The sequence below is a fragment of the Leuciscus leuciscus genome (genome assembly GCF_965113295.1).
Source record: "Leuciscus leuciscus genome assembly, chromosome: 16".
Lineage (NCBI taxonomy): Eukaryota > Metazoa > Chordata > Actinopteri > Cypriniformes > Leuciscidae > Leuciscus > Leuciscus leuciscus.
Genome location: NC_138740.1, coordinates 25,613,789 through 25,634,415, shown reverse-complemented (window position 1 = coordinate 25,634,415; position 20,627 = coordinate 25,613,789). Strand labels below are relative to the sequence as shown.

At 38.2% G+C, this 20,627-nt stretch overlaps 1 protein-coding gene across 1 annotated transcript in view; it reads left to right on the top strand.

Moving 5' to 3' along the window:
• LOC309478310 (transmembrane protein 132D) overlaps window positions 1-20,411 on the top strand; it is a 28,717-nt gene extending 8,306 nt beyond the window's left edge. Inside the window, exons 3-9 of the mRNA XM_082141903.1 lie at window positions 3,698-3,844; window positions 6,365-6,539; window positions 8,773-8,916; window positions 13,810-14,015; window positions 16,474-16,744; window positions 16,942-17,133; window positions 18,757-20,411. Of these exons, the coding sequence (XP_081998029.1) occupies window positions 3,698-3,844; window positions 6,365-6,539; window positions 8,773-8,916; window positions 13,810-14,015; window positions 16,474-16,744; window positions 16,942-17,133; window positions 18,757-20,172 (2,551 nt within the window). The 3' untranslated portion in view covers window positions 20,173-20,411. The remainder of the gene's footprint in view (window positions 1-3,697; window positions 3,845-6,364; window positions 6,540-8,772; window positions 8,917-13,809; window positions 14,016-16,473; window positions 16,745-16,941; window positions 17,134-18,756) is intronic.
• The last annotated feature ends 216 nt before the right edge of the window (window positions 20,412-20,627 follow it).

The window sequence follows — 20,627 nt, the reverse complement described above, 5'->3', positions numbered from 1 at the left end:
TGGATGAGGGGTTGAGGAAAGATAACGCAGTGTGTCACGACGCTGTCAGCTGCTCTCATTCTACTTCTCCCACCGTGACCTGTTTCCTCTATGGCCCCACTTCCCGAGACGCCTGACTCCAGCACATGTCTGGGAGATTCTCACGTGGCAAAATTCCACGGTCTCTAAGTCCCATCAGTGGAGAGGAGGGACCGACGAACTGTCTGGCTGGTGGCTAAAGCCGAGAGATACAGGGAAAAAAACAGAGGAGAAAAGAAGCATTTGGCTCTCTCTTTAAACTGAATGGTGGACATGTGGTTGTGTTGGCCCAAGCCAAAGGAGAGAGAGAGATTAAATTCTCTAGAGCGGCAAACTCGCTCTACACCCTTGATGAATACAACATTGTTAAATGTGCAATCGCACTTTCTGCAACAGAGATTGAGCCAAGATTTATAACTGGCAAGTGAAACAGGGAATTGAGAGCCGTGCCGGCTGACCTCAACCCGTGGTTAGCAGGTCTTACGAACAGGATTTATATCTCCTTCGACAACCATTAATGTGTTTGTACATGTTGTTTATTTATTTTTTATATAAATGTGGCCATGAGTCAGGTTAAATGGAAAGGGATGTCAGTGCAGATGGTTTTGAGATGTATTGATTTTCTGTCCATCAGAGAGGTGAAAGTTTTCCACCTCAACCTCAAAACATTTTTTTTAAGGTAGGCCTACATAAAAAGCTAGATTGGCCTAATTTGAATCTGAAAAGTAAGACTGATTAGGTCTAACTAATTTCTAGTCTTAACTTAGTGGCTATATTTGTGCAACTGGCCCCTGGTCGAGTTTGTGCAGCATCTTATCCAGAAGTAATAAATTCAGATTGTTTTGATAAATATCCTTTAAAAAACAAAGTCAAATATACAGGTCTGCTCGTGGATGTGGAGATTATTTGATAAATTGTGCTTCAAATCTTCAAAATTATGCTAATCTGGAAAATTTTTGCAAATTGAATCCTCAAGAGTTCATTACACTACCGTTTAAAAGTTTGGATCAGTAAAGTTTTTTTTATTTTTTTAAATAATTTTTTAGTGACAACCCCCTTGACCTGCAAGAATTTTTTTTTTTTTTATGTAAACAATTAAACAGAGGCATCAGTAAACCTTTATAGAAAGTTTATTAACACACATTTAAGTAAAGTCTGTGAAAAAAAACAACAACTAATCTAAACATTTACAAAGTTATTCAACCCCCAAAAGTCAAATTTTGTGCAGAATCTTTTATCCTTTATAACCTCCAATAAACGCTGCCTGTAAGTGTTTAGAAGCTTCTGTCACCTCTCTACTGCTGTCAGAAAGGGAGTCATAGATCCAATTGCAAGAAGGCAGTTTATTGACAGACAGGACAGTGGAAAAAACTCAGAAAGGACAGTCAATATACTGGTGGACTCAAAGCAGCGATCCAAAGGAGAGAGAGATGAAGAGACAGGAATCAAACACAGCGTGGTAACTCAGACCGGACAGCTGGTTGAAGAAAACTCAAGGACGATCTCCGCGCTGCTTGGAAGCACAGATGAATTGCAGGAATGACTCCGCTAGGAACTCAGATACAGGAACTAGGTGAGAGAACAAAACAAGAGTGATGAACCGACTCCAAGCATATCTCACTCCAGCTAGATATAAGCAGCTGACTAGCTGCAGCTGAATGACTGACTGAGTGATCAGCTGGTTACTAGGCAACAAACAAGCCACCACACACACAGACCCAACACCTACAAACACACCCAACAAATACGCAAAATGAACACACAGATCTATGAACCATGACTGACAACTGTTACCACTGCTTTCTTCAAAGTCCATCAAGACTGTACAGGCCACTTAAGAAAATTCTACGACTGATCCCTGAACCAATCTTAAGTAGATTTGGATGTATACTTTGGGATGGCTGTCCTGCAGGAAAGTCCATTGATCATCAAGCTTCAGTCTCTGCACCGAAGGCATTGCCATCTTTGTCAAAATGGCTTGATACTTCAAAGAATTCATGATGTAGTCAAGATTTCCACTACCTGCAACGGCAAAGCATCCCATATCAAGATAAGACCACCTCCATGTTTGACCATGGAGATGGTGTTCTTCTGCTCATAAGCTTTGCCTTTTTTTTGCATCAGACAATCTGCTGATCCATGGATCCAAAAAGTTCCAGTTTGGTCACATCACTCCATAAAACATTATTCCAAAACTCCTGTAGGCCATATCCAAATGAATTTTAGCATATTCAATTTGGCCTTTTATTTTCTTCTTGGTCCAGAGTAGCCTTCGCCAAGACGTCCCAACATGAAGGCCATGCTTGTCTAGTGTTCTTCTTATACTCTGCATTGAAATGTTTTTTTCCTCCTGTCATCAGACCATCTTGCAAATCTTTGGCAGTAAATTGAGGGTTTTTCACAGTTGCTCTGATCAAACAGTTTATTCCCCTTAATGATATTGTGTTTTTTTCTTCAACACCCACAAAGGTTTTCTGGTTCAACAAATTTTCAACTTGTGAATAAGGCTGCCAGTTGTGTCTCTAGGAACTTTTAGTGTTTTTGGAAATCTTATTTTTGCCATAGACTTTCTAATGTAATAAAACATAGCTTTTGTGAGAGCTCTTTTGACTCGACCATATTTGCTACTCAGCTTAAGCACATGCATGGCCTAAATGTATGTATGTGTAACAGCACAAGCTACCTCAGTTTTGTTATAGAGTTTCCAAAGGCTTAATTGTGTTTCATACCATAGAAATAATTGACTTCAAAACAGCAGCTTTGAATAGGAGTTGAATAATGATGACATAGCTGTATTACAAAAAAGCCTATATATCTCAAAAGCATTACATTACATATTGACATTATCACTTTTAATTTGCCACTAAACTGTTATAGATGCAATTTAATAAAAAACGGTATCTTTAAAAAAAAGCTTACATTTGTAAAATTATTACAGTCTCTGGGGGGTTGAACAATTTTGATTGCTACTGTATAAGGTTAGAAAATACTTTTTATTTCAAATAAAGGGTGTTTTCATCAAATCTGTTCTTAAGAAGACTCCAGAAAAAAATATCACAGTTTTAAGTATTGAGTATTGAAATATTAAGCAGCACAACTGTTTTCAACATTGATGATAATAAGAAATATTTCTTGAGCATTAAATCAGCATATTAGAATGATTTCTAAAGGATCATTTGACACTGAATACTGGAGTTATGATGCTGAAAATTCAGCTTTGCATCACATGAATGAATTCCATTTTAAATAAATTAACATGTAAAACAGGTATTTAAAATTGTAATAATGTTTCACAATATTACAGTTTTTACTGTATTTTTGACCAAATAAATGCAGCCTTGTTGAGCGGAAGAGAGTTATTTTAAAAACATTAAAAATCAACCCCAAACGTTTTAATAAATATGACTCTATTTTTGATTAAAAAAAATGATTATTCTTACTGACCTTAAACTTGAATGGTGGTGTAACTGTACCTGTGTAATTGTGTAAACAATTTAATTTCCTAGTTTTTGCCTAATGCAAGTTGTGTAGCACCAGCCAGTAAGATTGCAACTGACTATTTCAGCCAGCTGTTTTCATTTTTGTGTGCAATATGCTTCAGGCGTTCATTAAGCAGACTGTTGAAGCTTGAGACCTTTCCATTGATGTCATCCGTGTGTTTGTGTGTCCTTTCTCACAGAGCCACATCCAGAAAAGGCATGTCATTCAGCACAGCCAGACCCAGCGACGCACACCTGTGGGACATCACTCTGGAACCTGGGAGAGGAAGTGACACCCAAACCATCTCCGTGTCTTGCCAGAAGAAACGCACATTTGCTAGCAAAAGGCAAGCCCTCGCTGCATCACCCTCGTCGTTCTTAGAAACCACTCAGCCGCAGACTCTCGCTAGCTCACATTTCAAAGGCATTTCATCGCTAAAAAGCTTTTTCTGCCCTTGCACATTGCCAGATGGGGTCTGTTTCCTCTGAAACTGTGAGAGTTAAGTGACAGATTGCAAAATTAGTTTTTGACAAAAAACCCCACTCTTCTAATTTCTTTCCACCCTCATTGTTCAGGTACTAACAGATGTTCAGGCAACCTGTTAGCCTTTCGCAGGATGGTATTTTGAATGAAAATTAAAAACCTTCTCTTTCTGGTTAAAAAGGGGCAGTTTAACTGCGTTTAACCTGTACAGACACTCGCCACATTGCGATTTCATGATTAATGTCACGCATCAATTCTGTAACGTAGGTATTCATGTGGAAAGCGACTGAAAATAACTTCATAAAAATGTGATATCTTTTCATCACCTCAGCTGCTGGTATCCACAGAAAACGCACAACTGTTATTAAGAAGAATGAGCTTTGAGTTCATATTACCTCTGTGTATCTAAGCAGGTGAGCGATTGGCTTGGATTTCATATAAAGAGTTCTGAGTGTTTTTGGATCCAATTCAAATGCGTCTTGAAAACTGTGAGCATCTTGTTAATAAGAACCTCCATCTGGGTGTCATATTTCTCTTGGTCTCATTGATTCTTGTTCGGTGTCCATGGCAATGGGTTGTCATTATAATTGCAGATTATAGTGTGTATCATGTACTATACTATAGCAGCATACTGTATATGCATGTACTAGTTCTATAGCTAGCATCTTGTAACAGACTGCACACTAATAATTTTTTTGGTCAATATTGAAGTTCTCCGTCCGCCCTGACATTTATCGTAGATGGTTTCAGATTTACAGGAATCAAAAGGGATATCACTCTTATAAATACTTGATTTATTATTTAATTTGATTATTTTTAAAGACCCCATTCAATTTAAATTGGAGTTTTATTCAATATATGCTAACTTTGAAGTCATCTATGTACTGCATTAAGTTGGCAAAATAATCTTGTTGCAGATTTTGAAGCACTGTTCAAAAGTTTGGGGTTGATGAGATTTTTTACAATGTTTTTTGAAAGAAGTCTCTCACGCTCAACATGGCTGCAAATATTTTGAAACATTATTACAATTTAAAATAACTGTTTTCAATATATTTGAAAATAGAATTTAATTTATTCCTGTAATTGTAAAAGCTGAATTTTTTTCAGCATCATTACTCGAGTCTTTAGTGTCACATGATCCCTCAGAAATCATTCTGATATGCTGATTTGCTGCTCAACAAACATTGCTTCTTATTTATCAATGTTGAAAACAATTGTGTTGCTTAATATTTTGGGTGACAGCATTTATTTGTACTAGAAATCGTTTATAACATTATAAAAGTCTTTACTGTCACTTTTGATTATAAAAACATTTATTTTTTAAAAAGTTACTGACCCCAAAATTTGGAAAAATAATGGACTAAAATGATTGATTACTCATCTTGCGCTTATATGTATCAGTATTGTACAATCCTGCCTCACCTTCTCGTTTTAACAGGAAATTAGTACAGAATCAAAATCTCCTGAGCTAAATCCATTTCAATCGTTCACTGAATCATGAGATTATACGATGTTGATTATATCGTCTTTTACACTATTTTGAAACTATATAGATCAAACCCTTTACAACATGGGCGTTGTCACCAGCTCCCCTTCAGCAAGTGGTATCTCCTGACTACTTTCTCCATAGCCCTTATTTCCATGTTTTACAGCGACAACCCACTTTACTTTAATCATCTTTGGTGCATCAGTATGTTAGACCAGCTTAAAGACCAGCACGTTCTGCAAGATTAGAACAGAGGTCTCCACATTAACTAGCGAAGAGCCGAATGGAGAGGATTCCACTGCATTAGAAAACACTTAATACAGCATAATTATGATGGGACATGTCTCATGCACTTGGCCTTTCACCCCTGATGACTCAAGAATGGTCTATATATATATATATATATATATATATATATATATATATATATCATTTAAGACAATAATATAAAGGTATGGGGAGTTTTGAATCAAATCTCTAAGGATGTATCCACTCTGAGGAAAAGCTTTTTACCCCTTTATGATGCTTTAAAAAATTCCTTTACTGTAAGAGTTACTGCATGCCATATAGAAATGCATGAACTATAAGTTGTAGAAACGTTTGATTTTTGCCTTTCTGTTAGTTATATAAAAGCACTTTATCAAAGCAAATTCCAGCTGAAAAACCTGTTGTGAGCTGAATCATGCTCCTGCGATGAACCTACTGATACTCTCATTAGAATGCTGAGTGTTTTAATGCTACTGAAGTGGATGAGATGCTCCATTTCTCCTAATAACTGATTGTGCTTTCATTATTAAGATTCCACAACATCCTCTTTGACTCAATATGTCTCTGTTGTCCCAGGAAGCGAATTTGCAGAGATTGGGAACTGACTGTGTTCTGATGTTTTATTTACAGAGGTCTGCTGGAGGTCTTGCAACTTGACTTTGAGACGGAGGCGCAAAGTGACCAGTTAGAGAGCCAGATGATCACGTGGCGACTGGAGCTGCCTGGAAACATGATTCGGGATGAAGGGACCATGAGGATTTACACTATTCAGAGAGACTATGTGGGAATAGCACCTCTGATCACGGTTGGAAATATTTGTTTCTACCTTTGATCAACTTGTGTTATTATTACATGGAACCTTTTTAGAAATGATTGCATGGATCTCTCTATACAATGACAGTTTGTAGTGCAGGATCCCCCCACAGTTATAGAAAACCTGGAGTTATCTGGGAATACAATTTTCTGTTATATAGAGAAAACATAAATAGAAATATATATTTATAAATAACAAATATGATTTTTTTTTTTTATACAAACTATCATTGTTTGGAAAGATCTATGTAAAGTTATTTTAAAATTGTGAAGAACAAAACTTGTAATGACATGAGGGTGAATAAGTGAGAGAATTGTCATTTTTTGGGTGATCTAATCCCTTTTCTGCTCCTTGTCTGTGAAACGTGGACATGAAATCACATTGGTGTGACAAGTATTTGTCATGCTTTGTGTAAAATCCTTTGACTATAAAGCTACAATGACAGCCCTTATAAATGATTTATGTGTCTTTGTTCTATCTGTGTGTTTTTGTGAGTGTGTTACAGAGTTTTGTTAATTGTCCAGAGGCGCAGTGCCACTTCTTTCACCCTTTGATCTCTTCCTATTTTCACCCCTACAGTTGGTCAAACTACTGCAGAATATACCCTAATGAAACTGACATTCATTTTATGAGGACATGCACATAATTCCCAAAGCCATCCACATGCAGTCCTTAATTGCAAGTTCAGCAGCATTCATTAAAATATAAAAATATAGCTTTATTTAGACAAATAAAACCAAAAGAGATTGTGACTATTCATTGATATCAAGCGTCCATTATACGGCTAGCTGCCAAATCTGTTTACTGGAATGGTCTATTTCACAGCATGACCCTGTCTCTGAAATAACACCGCCATAAGAGTGTGGGATTTTGCCGGTAACTTTTCAAATCAAAGTCAGCATCTGTTGTGTTGCGTTTGGAGGATGCTCGTGGACATCTGTTGGGTCTAGAAGTTAAATCTACGCTCAAACCCAATCATCCTAGTGTGTTCGTCATCACAGTGGCACACTGTAAGATAATCATTAGGGTATTAAACTCAGACAGAGCTTGTCTGATCCACGATTGTTGCCTTGACATTTTTGACCCGTTTTAAGATTTTACTCACCACCAAAAGGAGATTAAGCTTATTAGATGATGAGAGTGCTTGTTTTTAGTATTAGCCTATTTATTTATTTTTAAAGTGTGTCCGATTTCTTCCATTTGTACAAACTTAAGTGCTAATTAGGCATGGGACACTGTGAGGTGTATTAGTGGGATAGACTGGTTTATATAATAAATTAGTTTGTTAGATGCTTTAATTAGTGTGCTGTTAAACAGTTTGCACAGTGAAACTCTGTCTCTTCAAATTTAAAGCATTCCTTTAAAGCACTACAGCCATACATATTCAGACGGAAGTGTATTCTGGACTCAATTGAGATTGTTTTTGCTGTCTAGTTGGGCCAGTGATTCTGACTTTTTTCTACCCTGACAATTTTTCTTGATCCCAACAACAAAAATGGGTTCAATTTTTTAGTTTCTTTAGTTTAGCAAAATATTTAGCAAAGTATTTGCTACAAATATTTATACATATTTTTATATTTGATATTTTCATTATAATTACAAACACAATTTCAGTAAACTGGAAATTATACATTATATAAAAACATAAATTCATAAACACTTTTGTTGGAAAACTATTGTACATGCCAAACATTACTGAATGGTATGTAGTTTTCATCAGATTCTTACAGATCATATTTCTGCATATTGAACAAAATCTCATATTTTAGACATCTACTGTAGATCATGATGTTATGACAATTCAGCAGAATTTGAAACAACAGTGGGTTGTTGAAACAATAAGTAGCGTTGCACCTACATGTCAACTACATCTCATTAGGGAATTAGTAGACTGCGTAATATTTGCTAACTTTATTTTGATGGTCCCCCAACATTCTACAGACTCTAACTTTGCAAGTACACGTCAACTTATTCTACTAACCCTAACCCTACTCTCTACTAATACTTAATACTCCAATGAGAGTTAGTTTACATGTTGGTGCAACGTTATTTATAGTCAGCAGAATATTTAAAGGGGACCATCAAAATAATATGTAACCCAACAATGTAGAATAAATGACAGATATCCAAAGTTTGCAACTTTAAACCTTTTTTTCTGAACATGTAATTTTTGAAAATGCACGTCTTTAGTGCTTATTGAGTGCTCTTTGTTGTGCTTTTCCAGGACACGGAGCTCCTCAACACAGCAGTGCTCACTGGTAAGAGGGTTTCTGTGCCTGTGAAAGTTTTGGGCGTTGAGGCTGATGGCTCCATCACGGACATCACTAACTCTTCTCGCTGCAGGTCTTCAGACCAGGATGTCCTGAAGGTAATGCATGTCAAGGTCAGGCCACTTTTGACAGCTTCAGCAATCTCACACTGTGTGCTTCCTATTAGCAGCCTTACTGTGCTTCTGAATTACATGTCTATTAGAACTGGAAGAGCACAGAAGAGAGGGGTCAGTGGAGTCGGCTTAGATGGCCACCACTTCCTAGTTCATCACCAAAAAAGAGAAAACCAGTAGGGAGACAGACGTTGACCCGAAAGCCCTCAGTGAACTTGTGTTTTTACCCAAAGCACATCTGTGCTTCAGACACCTGTCTTTTCCCCCCTGCGTATTATGAAGTGCTTGAGCCCTTTTTTATTGCCAGGTCATTTTCTGGGGCAGTTCTTCTTAAGTGGTTTTGCCTCAGGACCAAGATCTTGTATTGGACACAATACCGAAATTGTTGATCATACAAAAGTAATCAAAAATCTCCGTACATTCAAAGAAATGTATTAAAGGGCCCCTATTATGGATTTTTAAAAATGACCTTTCATGTAGTGTGTAACATAGCTCTAAGTGAATGAAAACATCCTGCAAAGTTTTAAATCTAAAAGTGCACCGTGTATAAAGTTATTGTCTTTCAAAAGAAAGAGTCGACTCTGAGTCAATGAAATGAATTGTTTTTCAAACGAGTCATAAGCCATTTCGTTGTGACGTCAAGATGAAACATTAGCATATTGCCCGCCCACTTATTGCGCGCGCAGACACCAGGGAAAACTTGGAGATACTGGAGATTATACTGCAGTATAATCCTAAACTTTTGCTGTATTCCCTTTATTTCACTGACGACTGCTTCTCAAATCTCGGAGTTCAATACAGGATTTGCAAACTGCTTGCTCTTGAAAGATGGTGTTCAAAATACTTAGTTTTGAGTTTTATATTGTGTTGGTCTCCTGCTAACTGGCTAACTCACGTTATCACTGTCTTACTTAAATACTTCTGCTAATCAGTTTGTTGGCCACTATTACCTATAACTGTGTCTATTAATGCAGATTGTCTGTCATTCTCACTACTTTGAGGAAAGATTAAGCATGGAGCCAGATGTGTTTTACCAACATTTATGTTACATCAGTCATTCACGCTAGAGCTCGGCTAATGTAATGCATACTGTACATGCACTGTTATTGATGCAGTTTCCACGTGTTCACTGCAATAAATTATAAAAATACTCTGTAAATAAATGAGTACAAGTAAAATAATCGGTTTGTTGATGGACATGCACTTGTTAATGCTGATGGTGAGGAATTACAGTTGCAACATCTCATAATGTACCTCAAACTGAGTAGTGTATCACTGAGAAACATCCTGCTTGAGTTGTCCTTGCAATGGAGTTTCGGGTTGAAAAACGCCGTAAACAAATCACAACAGACTGAGCTGTCTGGCCAATCAGAGCAGAGTAGCTCACAGAAAGGCGGGATTTAGAGAGATTGATTCATCTGACGAGTCGTTTGAGAATCATTGAAAATGTGGTGATGTGCAAATGTATATTATGAGGAGATTAAACAGTTTTTTGACCTTTGATGCATGTAAACCTGTTTGAGGAGACTCCAAAACAACATTAGGAAACTTTAAAATAGCATAATAGGGGCACTTTAATATTACCATAATCTGCATAGGCCCAACAATATACAGAATTATCAGCATGACACAGGCTGAATAGGAAAATTAACTAAATATCTTTTTTCATGGTTTCATTCTCTGTTACATTCTCTCTGTTTGTCCTTTTTGCAAGGGATCCCATATTTAATGTATTCTCTTTGACTTTGTTTGATTGAGTTTGAGTGGACCTTTGACATCTATAGGGACATCTTTGACAAATATTTTCCCTGTCTTTTGGAAGTTGGTAAGCCTAATCATTTTTCTATTTTAAATATGCATAGTTACATAATTTGATTATTTGAATGTAGCATCGAACCTGTGAGAACAAACCTCGCCAGATGAGAGCCTGAGCCTTAGTCGTAGCCTTAGCCCTTCTTGAACTTTTTTTTATTTTTTATTCTCATCTGTGCCCTCGATAACAGCCTTCTTTTTTGCATGCTTATAATGAAGAGTTTGAGCTCTTTTTTACTATTGCTGGATCATTCTCTGGAGTTTTTCCACCTAAAACACTGGCGCTTTCACAGTGAGTTTCTGAAGATGTAAAAACGAATCTCCAGTGCCCCCCTGAGCTTGTCTTTTCAGGGTTAAGCCTTAAAACATAAATGGAGGGACTCACTGACTTATTCATTGGTAAAAGACAGACAAGGAATGACTGCACACAAACCCATGCACTGTCATGTGTCCTTATTACACATGCACACCTTAACTGCACCCACCCCATGAATAAATGAATTTGCCTTGAACACAAAGGGGATGTGCAGGAGTCTCTTTTTTGTTGTCTTGAAAAGATTTGTATGGCACAGAGTTCAGACCACGTGCCCTGTGGTTTATAAATTAGTCTTCGAAGTACTGGGGATGAATGAAACAGTGATGCAACAGTGCCCATAGATTTTCCTAATGAGACAGAACAATGTACACAGGGCCCATTACCTTATACCACACTGACGCTCATGTCTGCATTACCATAAAGCATCTTTATCTTTTTATATTTATTTACATTTATTCCTTTAGCAGGCGTTATATGCCTCACCACAATAATTTATCCAGTAATATAAGACTCCAAGTTCTACAATACAACATTCTAATACAAAGATTTAGGTGTCATGAGGCTTCAGGGAAACAATAAAGTGATTTTTTTTCTGACTGTAGATGTTTGGAGGGGAACATTGACTTGCAAAAATTTATGTCGTGATATAGGAAGCTATTGTCAGCTAGTGGAGAAACACAAAGAGAGCTGTGAACGTAAACCCATTTATTGATTGATTTATTGAAGACGAATTCCTAGTTTAACTGTGAATGCTGGAAGCGCGGACAACAGAAGCTGTGCAGCATGCTCTTGCAGATTTTATAGGAGGCATCACGAAGCACTCATAGCAAAGGAAAGCTGGTCAAAAATCAGTAATGGCATCCAGATAAACCAAGCAACCGTTGAGTCTAGTTGAATGTGGTGATGTACATTCATCACAACACCTTGTAATGACAAGGAGCTCTAAGGATAGTTCACCCAAAAATTTACATTTGGTCATGATGGAGCTATTGAATTTGTTTTTTGAAACCTGTCAAACTACACTAAACACGAATGAACTTAAAGGTCCTATATTGTCAAAACTGAAATTTCCTGGCTTTTTTCATGATAACAGAGGTCTAGGGGCTATGTAAGTACCATAAGTTACAAAACAGTCAATCCACAGACAAATGCACACAGCGTGCATAAAGTAGCTGTGCCTTTTCACAAGCCTTGTGACTTCCGTAAAAATGTGACGTCAGAACTACTCAGTAACCGCCTTCAGTCACCACCCCGAGCGCTTCCCACCATCATTGCACAGGCTTCCGAACAACAGTAATATAAGAGACCAGTGGCTTATGTTTATTTATTCGGAAATACCACTGCAATTTAGTTCGACCTTAACCGTCTGTTCTCCACATTTCTCAAGTGACTGCTTTGTCAATCAGGCACAGTTCAATGCCGGTTTTTCAAAGTAGCTAACGTTACTCATCAAAGATGCTGTAGTCCCCATATTGTTCATTTCAACCTCAAATTCGCAACCCGTAAATACACTTCTTACACATTTTATGTTACATTATGGAGCCAGCATAATCTGAAAGTTTGTAAACGGATATGCAACACTAACTTGTTGCTAAGTTGATGCTGGCGTGTTTTGTACAGTCTAAGGTTGCCACAAGCTTTGATAGGAAAATGAACAACGTATTTTGTTTTGTTTCCAACAGATATTCGAAGTTACAGACACCGGCCCTGTTGTTTTTATTGAGTTAAAGACGGTGAGATTGAGTTTACTCAGTCTCTGTGTCTTTTGTTTTGCTAACAGAAACGGACGTTTAGTGTAACTTAATGTTATTTCAAAAGTCTGAGTTTGTTTACAGACAGTTTAAATTAGTGTTAACGTTAAATCTGCGTGCAGCATTGATGTAATGGTAATTATAATACTGTCACCTTCCTAAAATAATTGCCTAAGTCATTTTTTGACAAAAAGGATTTTTTTTTGCACAAGTCATCTCCTCATGATGCTTGCCACCTCTGGTAAAATCGCCCACATCCTCAGTTGAACAGATCATGCAATTCTACCGCTGTAGTATAATGGCCTATGTCAAGAGTGAGACTTAGGCCGTTTTATTTAGCCTAAGTCAAAAGACAATGAGACTTAGGCAATTTTACAAGCTTTTCAAGTTGGCAGCTGCATCGAGAAGAAAGAAAATCTACTCAACCTCTGAAGTTATTTTGCAGCTTTTTTGTGTTTTCTGAGAAACCTGAAAAAAATGACATGGGCAATTATTTTAGGAAGGTGACGATACTCTTACAATAACGGTGAAAGTAAAAAAAAAAAAAACTTAAATTCCATTCTGAAACATCCTTTTGTACACACGTTTGAGGAGGTGGTTGGTTGTCTCCTGTCGTCGCCGATTCGGAGTCTTGAGTCCGGTTCAAACGTGCAAGGCCAGATAACATTTTTACTTTGCAATGTCCATCATTAGTGAGTGAGCATCACCAAGCCACAACAGGCTACAGCATACATGACCCTAGTTACCTGTGGTTGGCCTGGTCGTGCGTCACTCAGAAAACAACAGGCCAATCAGAAGAGAGGCTCATGAATATTAATTAGGCAAGCCAAAATCGACCTGTTCTTACCAGAGCTCCTGAGAAAGGAGCTGTAAAAATATATTAAGATGGTTTTTGGTACTTATACCGCAAATATATATTCTTAAGGACATCAAAACCTAAAATAAAACTCCAGAAAAGTGTAAAATATGGGACCTTTAAAATGATATTTCCACACACAGGTGTCTGAGAAGTGTGATGCTGTGTATGTCAACGGCAAGGAGACGCGTGGGAGAGTTCGGACGATGGTGAACTTCACCTACAGTTACCTGAGCACACAGCTGGAGGTGAGCGTGTGGATGCCTCGACTCCCCCTGCAGATGGAGATATCCGATCCAGAGCTCAGCCAAATCAAAGGCTGGAGAGTTCCTGTCACAGGGAACAAGAGGCAAGTGACGAGTATAATTCCAATCTGACACAATGTCCCAACAAACTTCATAAGGTTTACATAGTTAGTATTTTTTGTCAACATTTAACTATTTTAGAACCATTTAGCAGTTGATCAAATGTACAATAACATACATACACTCACCTAAAGGATTATTAGGAACACCTGTTAAATTTCTCATTAATGCAATTATCTAATCAACCAATCACATGGCAGTTGCACATTTAGGGGTGTGGTCCTGGTCAAGAAAATCTCCTGAACTCCAAACTGAATGTCAGAATGGGAAAGAAAGGTGATTTAAGCAATTTTGAGCGTGGCATGGTTGTTGGTGCCAGACGGGCCGGTCTGAGTATTTCACCACCTACTCAGTTACTGGGATTTTCACGCACAACCATTTCTAGGGTTTACAAAGAATGGTGTGAAAAGGGAAAAACATCCAGTATGCGGCAGTCCTGTGGGCGAAAATGCCTTGTTGATGCTAGAGGTCAGAGGAGAATGGGCCGACTGATTCAAGCTGATAGAAGAGCAACTTTGACTGAAATAACCACTCGTTACAACCGAGGTATGCAGCAAAGCATTTGTGAAGCCACAACACGCACAACCTTGAGGCGGATGGGCTACAACAGCAGAAGACCCCACCGGGTACCACTCATCTCCACTACAAATAGGAAAAAGAGGCTACAATTTGCACAAGCTCACCAAAATTGGACAGTTGAAGACTGGAAAAATGTTGCCTGGTCTGATGAGTCTCGATTTCTGTTGAGACATTCAGATGGTAGAGTCAGAATTTGGCGTAAACAGAATGAGAACATGGATCCATCATGCCTTGTTACCACTGTGCAGGCTGGTGGTGGTGGTGTAATGGTGTGGGGGAAGTTTTCTTGGCACACTTTAGGCCCCTTAGTGCCAATTGGGCATTGTTTAAATGCCACGGCCTACCTGAGCATTGTTTCTGACCATGTCCATCCCTTTATGACCACCATACCCATCCTCTGATGGCTACTTCCAGCAGGATAATGCACCATGTCACAAAGCTCGAATCATTTCAAATTGGTTTCTTGAACATGACAATGAGTTCACTGTACTAAAATGGCCCCCACAGTCACCAGATCTCAACCCAATATAGCATCTTTGGGATGTGGTGGAACGGGAGCTTCGTGTCCTGGATGTGCATCCCACAAATCTCCATCAACTGCAAGATGCTATCCTATCAATATGGGCCAACATTTCTAAAGAATGATTTCAGCACCTTGTTGAATCAATGCCACGTAGAATTAAGGCAGTTCTGAAGGCGAAAGGGGGTCAAACACAGTATTAGTATGGTGTTCCTAATAATCCTTTAGGTGAGTGTATATGTACATCTAAATGCATTTAAATTGTGACAAATATTAGTAAGTAACATATTTAAATCTGTATCAGAGAATTTAATAAGTGAAATAAATATAAAAAGTAGTTGATTTGTTAATAAATATTATTTATTTGTATTTCAACAGTCAGGAATTCAGGAAGTAGTTTACTTTTATTTCCCCATAATAGTATGATTATAAATATTTGAGTGCAATTCCTATTTTGAATTATCTCAGATATTTAAAGCTTAAAACCCTGCTTTTATAGATAGATAGATAGATAGATAGATAGATAGATAGATAGATAGATAGATAGATAGATAGATAGATAGATAGATCGATAGATCGATAGATAGGTAAATGTATTTTCTTAAAAAAAGGGTTTAATAAATTAACATTTATTTTGTTTATTGTGTTTTTTAATGTGTAATTTATATTGTGACTAGTTCTTGAATTTTGAGTTCTTTAATTGCGGTGTGAACGCGTAGCTCAGAACGTTTATTTGATATTAATATTAATATTGGAGGTTTCGCCTCATATGGACTTTTTCCACTTTAAAGCAGCTCCGAAGTGTTCTTATTAGAATAGAGAATGTTTTCCGCAGAGATTTCCTGGCAGTTTTCATTATACCTTCATTGTAAGGTAGAGATGAGAGATTTTTATAAATTGATTATAAATAATTATCAATAAATAAATAAATAAATATGGGTTATTTCCTTAAATTTGACAAATGTAAAAATATATATATATATATATTATTAAGATTTATTTTATTGTCTTTTGTTTTTGGTGTTGTTAATAGTTTTTTAATGCGTAATTTATATTGTGAATAGTTCTTGAATTTAGAATTCTTGAGTTGCGGTGGGATTTTTATTTTCTCATTTTATTTTTATTTTTTTATTTTTTTTTACTAGCACTTTTTCTGATTACTATAGAGAATGTTTTCCACAGAGATATCCTGGCAGTTTTTTATGACATTGCAGAGACTTTCATTATAATGTAGAGATGAGCGATTGCTGAGCCTAGTCAAATAGCAGATAGCAGGAAAAAATATATTGAGAGCTGGAGAGTGAGGAAAAGAGTTGTTCATCTTTTCTCTGCATGTTTCTCAGGGTGAGCTGGGACACAGAGGAAGAGGATGAGAGGAAGGGCCGAGGCTGCATGCTGCAGTATCAGCACAGTTTGATTCGAGTGCATACGGTCTTCACCGCAGACTCGCCAGATCCAAGCAGTCCATCTCCCACATACTTCCTCGGCTCTGATTGGCAGGTGGATGTGACGCGGCTGGTGCGCTACTTTCTGAGAGTTGAGGATACGAGTGTTGCACGCCTGCAGGCAGGAAGTGTTCTGACAGGCAAGGCTGTGGGAGTCACCACTGTGCAGGTAATGCTGATAATGACAGAGCCGCCCGCTGCTGTCAGTGTTACACCATGCTCATTATTCATTAACACAATAAAGTTTAGTGTGTGTTTATTATCAGTGACAATACAGACAGCTTGTAGATTAATTGCTTGTTTTTTTTATTGTAAAACAAATAAATGTCATACGATGTCATGCTAGGTTTGGTTTCTGTTGTCCAGGTGATGTCTCCATTGTCCGATTCGGTTCTGGCTGAGAGGATAATCCGGGTTCTGGATGATAAAGTCAGTATAACAGAGCTGGGTGTGCAGCTGGTCTCTGGCCTTTCCCTGAACCTCCAGCTCAGCCCAGGAAGCAACAGGGCCATCGTTGCCAAGACAACTACACCGGAGATCATACACTACCCCAAGCAGGTAATTCATGTAGCGACATTGGCTGTCAATCTTATTAATGGAACTATATGCTGATCAATCAAAATGAAAATAATTGCATATATATATATATAAGAGTTGACAGGTAAAAATGTAATAGAATAATATGTCAATATATTGTTTATTTCCATTTCACTGAAAAGAAGCTTATCACTGGCATATAGTACAGTCCAAATATTAACATTAAATTGAAATACAAATTTGCTACTAAAGAAATACATAACCCATTAAGTTGTTTTAGTATCTTTAGTCTCAGGTACTTGTTATTCACTATCTACAGTAAGCACTGACCATTAACACCGTGTCTACACCAGACGCGAGCGACGCTACAAAAACACAACAAATTCCAGACGGTAACATGATGCCCCACTTTATTTCTGACATACTTCTACTATGAAGGACAAATTAATTTGCAACGGTCAATTTGTCGCTTCTAGTGACGGCTTCTAGCTGTTGCGACAGCGGTCGCGTCCGTTGTAGACACATTGTTAGGTATAAGGAACAAGAGAACACTGGGTTCAGCAATGCTCTAAATTCCTTTATATGACTGCTAGTCCCAGTGCCATGTCTGATTGGCATAACATGGTCCAATCAATATCAAACTATTAGTACTCAGCGAGAGGCCTCATTTGTCTTGTGATGGGCTTTGCCAGCAGTGCTCCTCAGGCAATGCATAATGTATTTCACCCGAGAATATAGGACAGTTCTGTGGCATTTGCTTATACTGTATAAGCCAGAGAATTTCAATTAAAGTTCCAAGAGGTCCAGTCTGAATATTAAAAGATAAGATCAGCTGTTTTATCAGGCTATTATTATTTTTACATTTAGATACATATGTAAGGCAGAAGGCCATGTGACAGAAAATATACCGTATGGGGGTTCAGAGTTGTCCTGTTTTTATGCTTAAATGAAGTATCTACTAAAAACAAACAAACAATGTACATAATCAAAACGTTCTCATCATGAGCAGAAAACCAAGTTAACAATTAATTTCAAAGTTTTATTTGTCTTAAAATAAATAAATAAGGCTAAATGTTGATGGAAAAAATGATCTGTATATGATCAAAAGTCATATATGTATGACAGATAAAAGAATTGTATTTGCTGCATTCTTATTTTCTCATTTTATAAAATTATTAGAGGATGTAGCGCCGATAGATCATTACCATTAACAACCTATATAATATAAAACAGTTGCTCCAGTTGGAACCAAGCCATGGTCTGGAACTGGACCACGGGCTGCTATTTGAGGACCCCTGCTATAAGCCAACAGCTCTGGGCTATTGTGCCACAGCTCGTTGCTGTAAATACTCTACACTGTGCACTGGTGGCTAAGCAAATTGAGTTTTGAACACAAGCACATAAATATTGATCCATTTGGATAAATGGACCTCCATGCATGGAGTTTTTTAGGCCATATACTACATCCTGCCAATGGGCTACTTAATTTGAAATGAACATGGTTGTGTCTCTGAGATACTGTGCAAGCTGTCATGCTAACTGGGAATTATTTCCAAGTTTACCAGCTTTGATGGTTTCAACTTTGATTAGCCTGTTCCAATTTTATGTAACGTTTAAGTAATATTTTTTAACTTTATACAACAGGAGGCGGTGGTTGGCTGCTGGCTGAAGTTCAGTGATGGTTCCCAGACTCCTCTTGATCTGTACGATCCCAGTGGTTATTCTCTCACTATTTCTTCAATGGACACAAGGGTAGCATCTGTGCGGAAGACACCGGGGTCTGTCTTTGTTGTGGTCGCTGAAGCCGAGGGACAGGGCTTACTGGTCAGAGCAGAGCTTGCTATCTGTGAGGCCTGCCAGAAATCCAAACGCAAGAGCAAACTAGCTGTGGGCGGAGGCATGGTGAAGGTGAAATTCCCGCCGGATGAACAGCTTGCAGGGACTGGCAAAAAAGAGAGCGACCAGGCCAATGATGATTACTCCAAATTGGTCCTTACATCCGCTCTGAACATGCTTCAACACACCATGATCCAAGAGAGCTCCACAAGTGCGATCAAAACGGCGACCAAATCCAATCTTCAAGAAGCAATAGGAGGTGGCGTATCCACGATTAAGTCAATAAACACTATGGATAAAAATCTCATTACCAAGCCCGTCGCAGACAGAGCGCTAGTCACCATAAGCCCCAGAAGTCCATTAAAGAATGGATATGGAAACCTTCTTGAGAACCCCAACTTCCCGCTACCACCGGAGGAACCCAAGCAAGAACCACCACTAGTGGAGACCGATCTGATACAGATGTTTAGCGTGTTTACAGACATAGAAGTCTGCATCTACACGCTAGTAGGACTAGTTTGCTTGGCCGTTATCAGTGTCTTGCTTCACTGTGCCACTAACAGTGCGAGATCACGCAGCAAGAAGTCTCCGCTTCAGTGCCAGGGTCAATCCCAGCACAGACATCACTGGGTACGCCTGGGTACTGTTGCAGAGCAAAGCAGAGCAAAGCCGATTGCAACTACCTCCAAGCAGGACATGCAGGCTGCTGTGGAGATGCAAAGAGCCATTCAGATGCAGAATAGCAAAGGCCTGGAGATGAACCAGTCGAGGGAGATCCCAGCCATTGCAGGTGAGGAGAGAACTGCAACTCTGGGACGAAGGACCAACACACTTCCTCTAAAGCGGGATCCGATGGCTCATAAAGCTCCAGTGGCTGTCAGGTCAGCCACCCTGCTGGCAAGGCCCATTCGTAACGAACCTCTACATTCTCCCACAAGTAAAAGGAATCAAGTCCAGTTCACAACCTTTGCTACTCTAGACATCAAAAATCTGGCTGCTCTCAAGAAGAGCGGCCAGAACTTCAGCTGGGACAGCCAACTGGCTGGAGGTTTTCAGGCTCCCAGTATCGGCCAGTGTGGGTTAAATGGCAAGACCGAAAGAGTCAATCATGTACATTTTTCCAGCCCAGTGGAAGTGTTCGGTCAGACACCGGAATCCACAGAGTCCAATGGCTTTCTTCCAGAAGGTCCATGGCCTGTGGCTACACCAGTGTCAAAAGTGTGACACAGGACAGGGTTGTTTATACAAAAGCGCTATTAGCCTCATTCATGAAACACAAGCATTCTGTGTAAATTGTCTAGAAATCCATTCTTACATAAATTGCTGCATTGAACTGAATACGACAGTTTATATGCGAATGTTTTATGAACAATTTAACACAGAAATGGTTTTTCACAAATAAGGTCCTGCGTTTCTCTAAATTTGATGTAAATATTTCTGCAACTGTCAAAAAAGTTTTTACTTTCCTGCTTTTGTATATTTGTATTATTATTAAAATCATTAGAAACAGATCACAACAAATATATTAAAAAAATTATATATATATATATAATATAAAACTGCTGATAATATATTATGAAATTTGTTCTATATTGTGAATCCCTTATTGTGTTTAAACAAGCAAATACATGTAATTAAATAACTGAAATGTATAACGATTGAAATGTATTATAAAAATA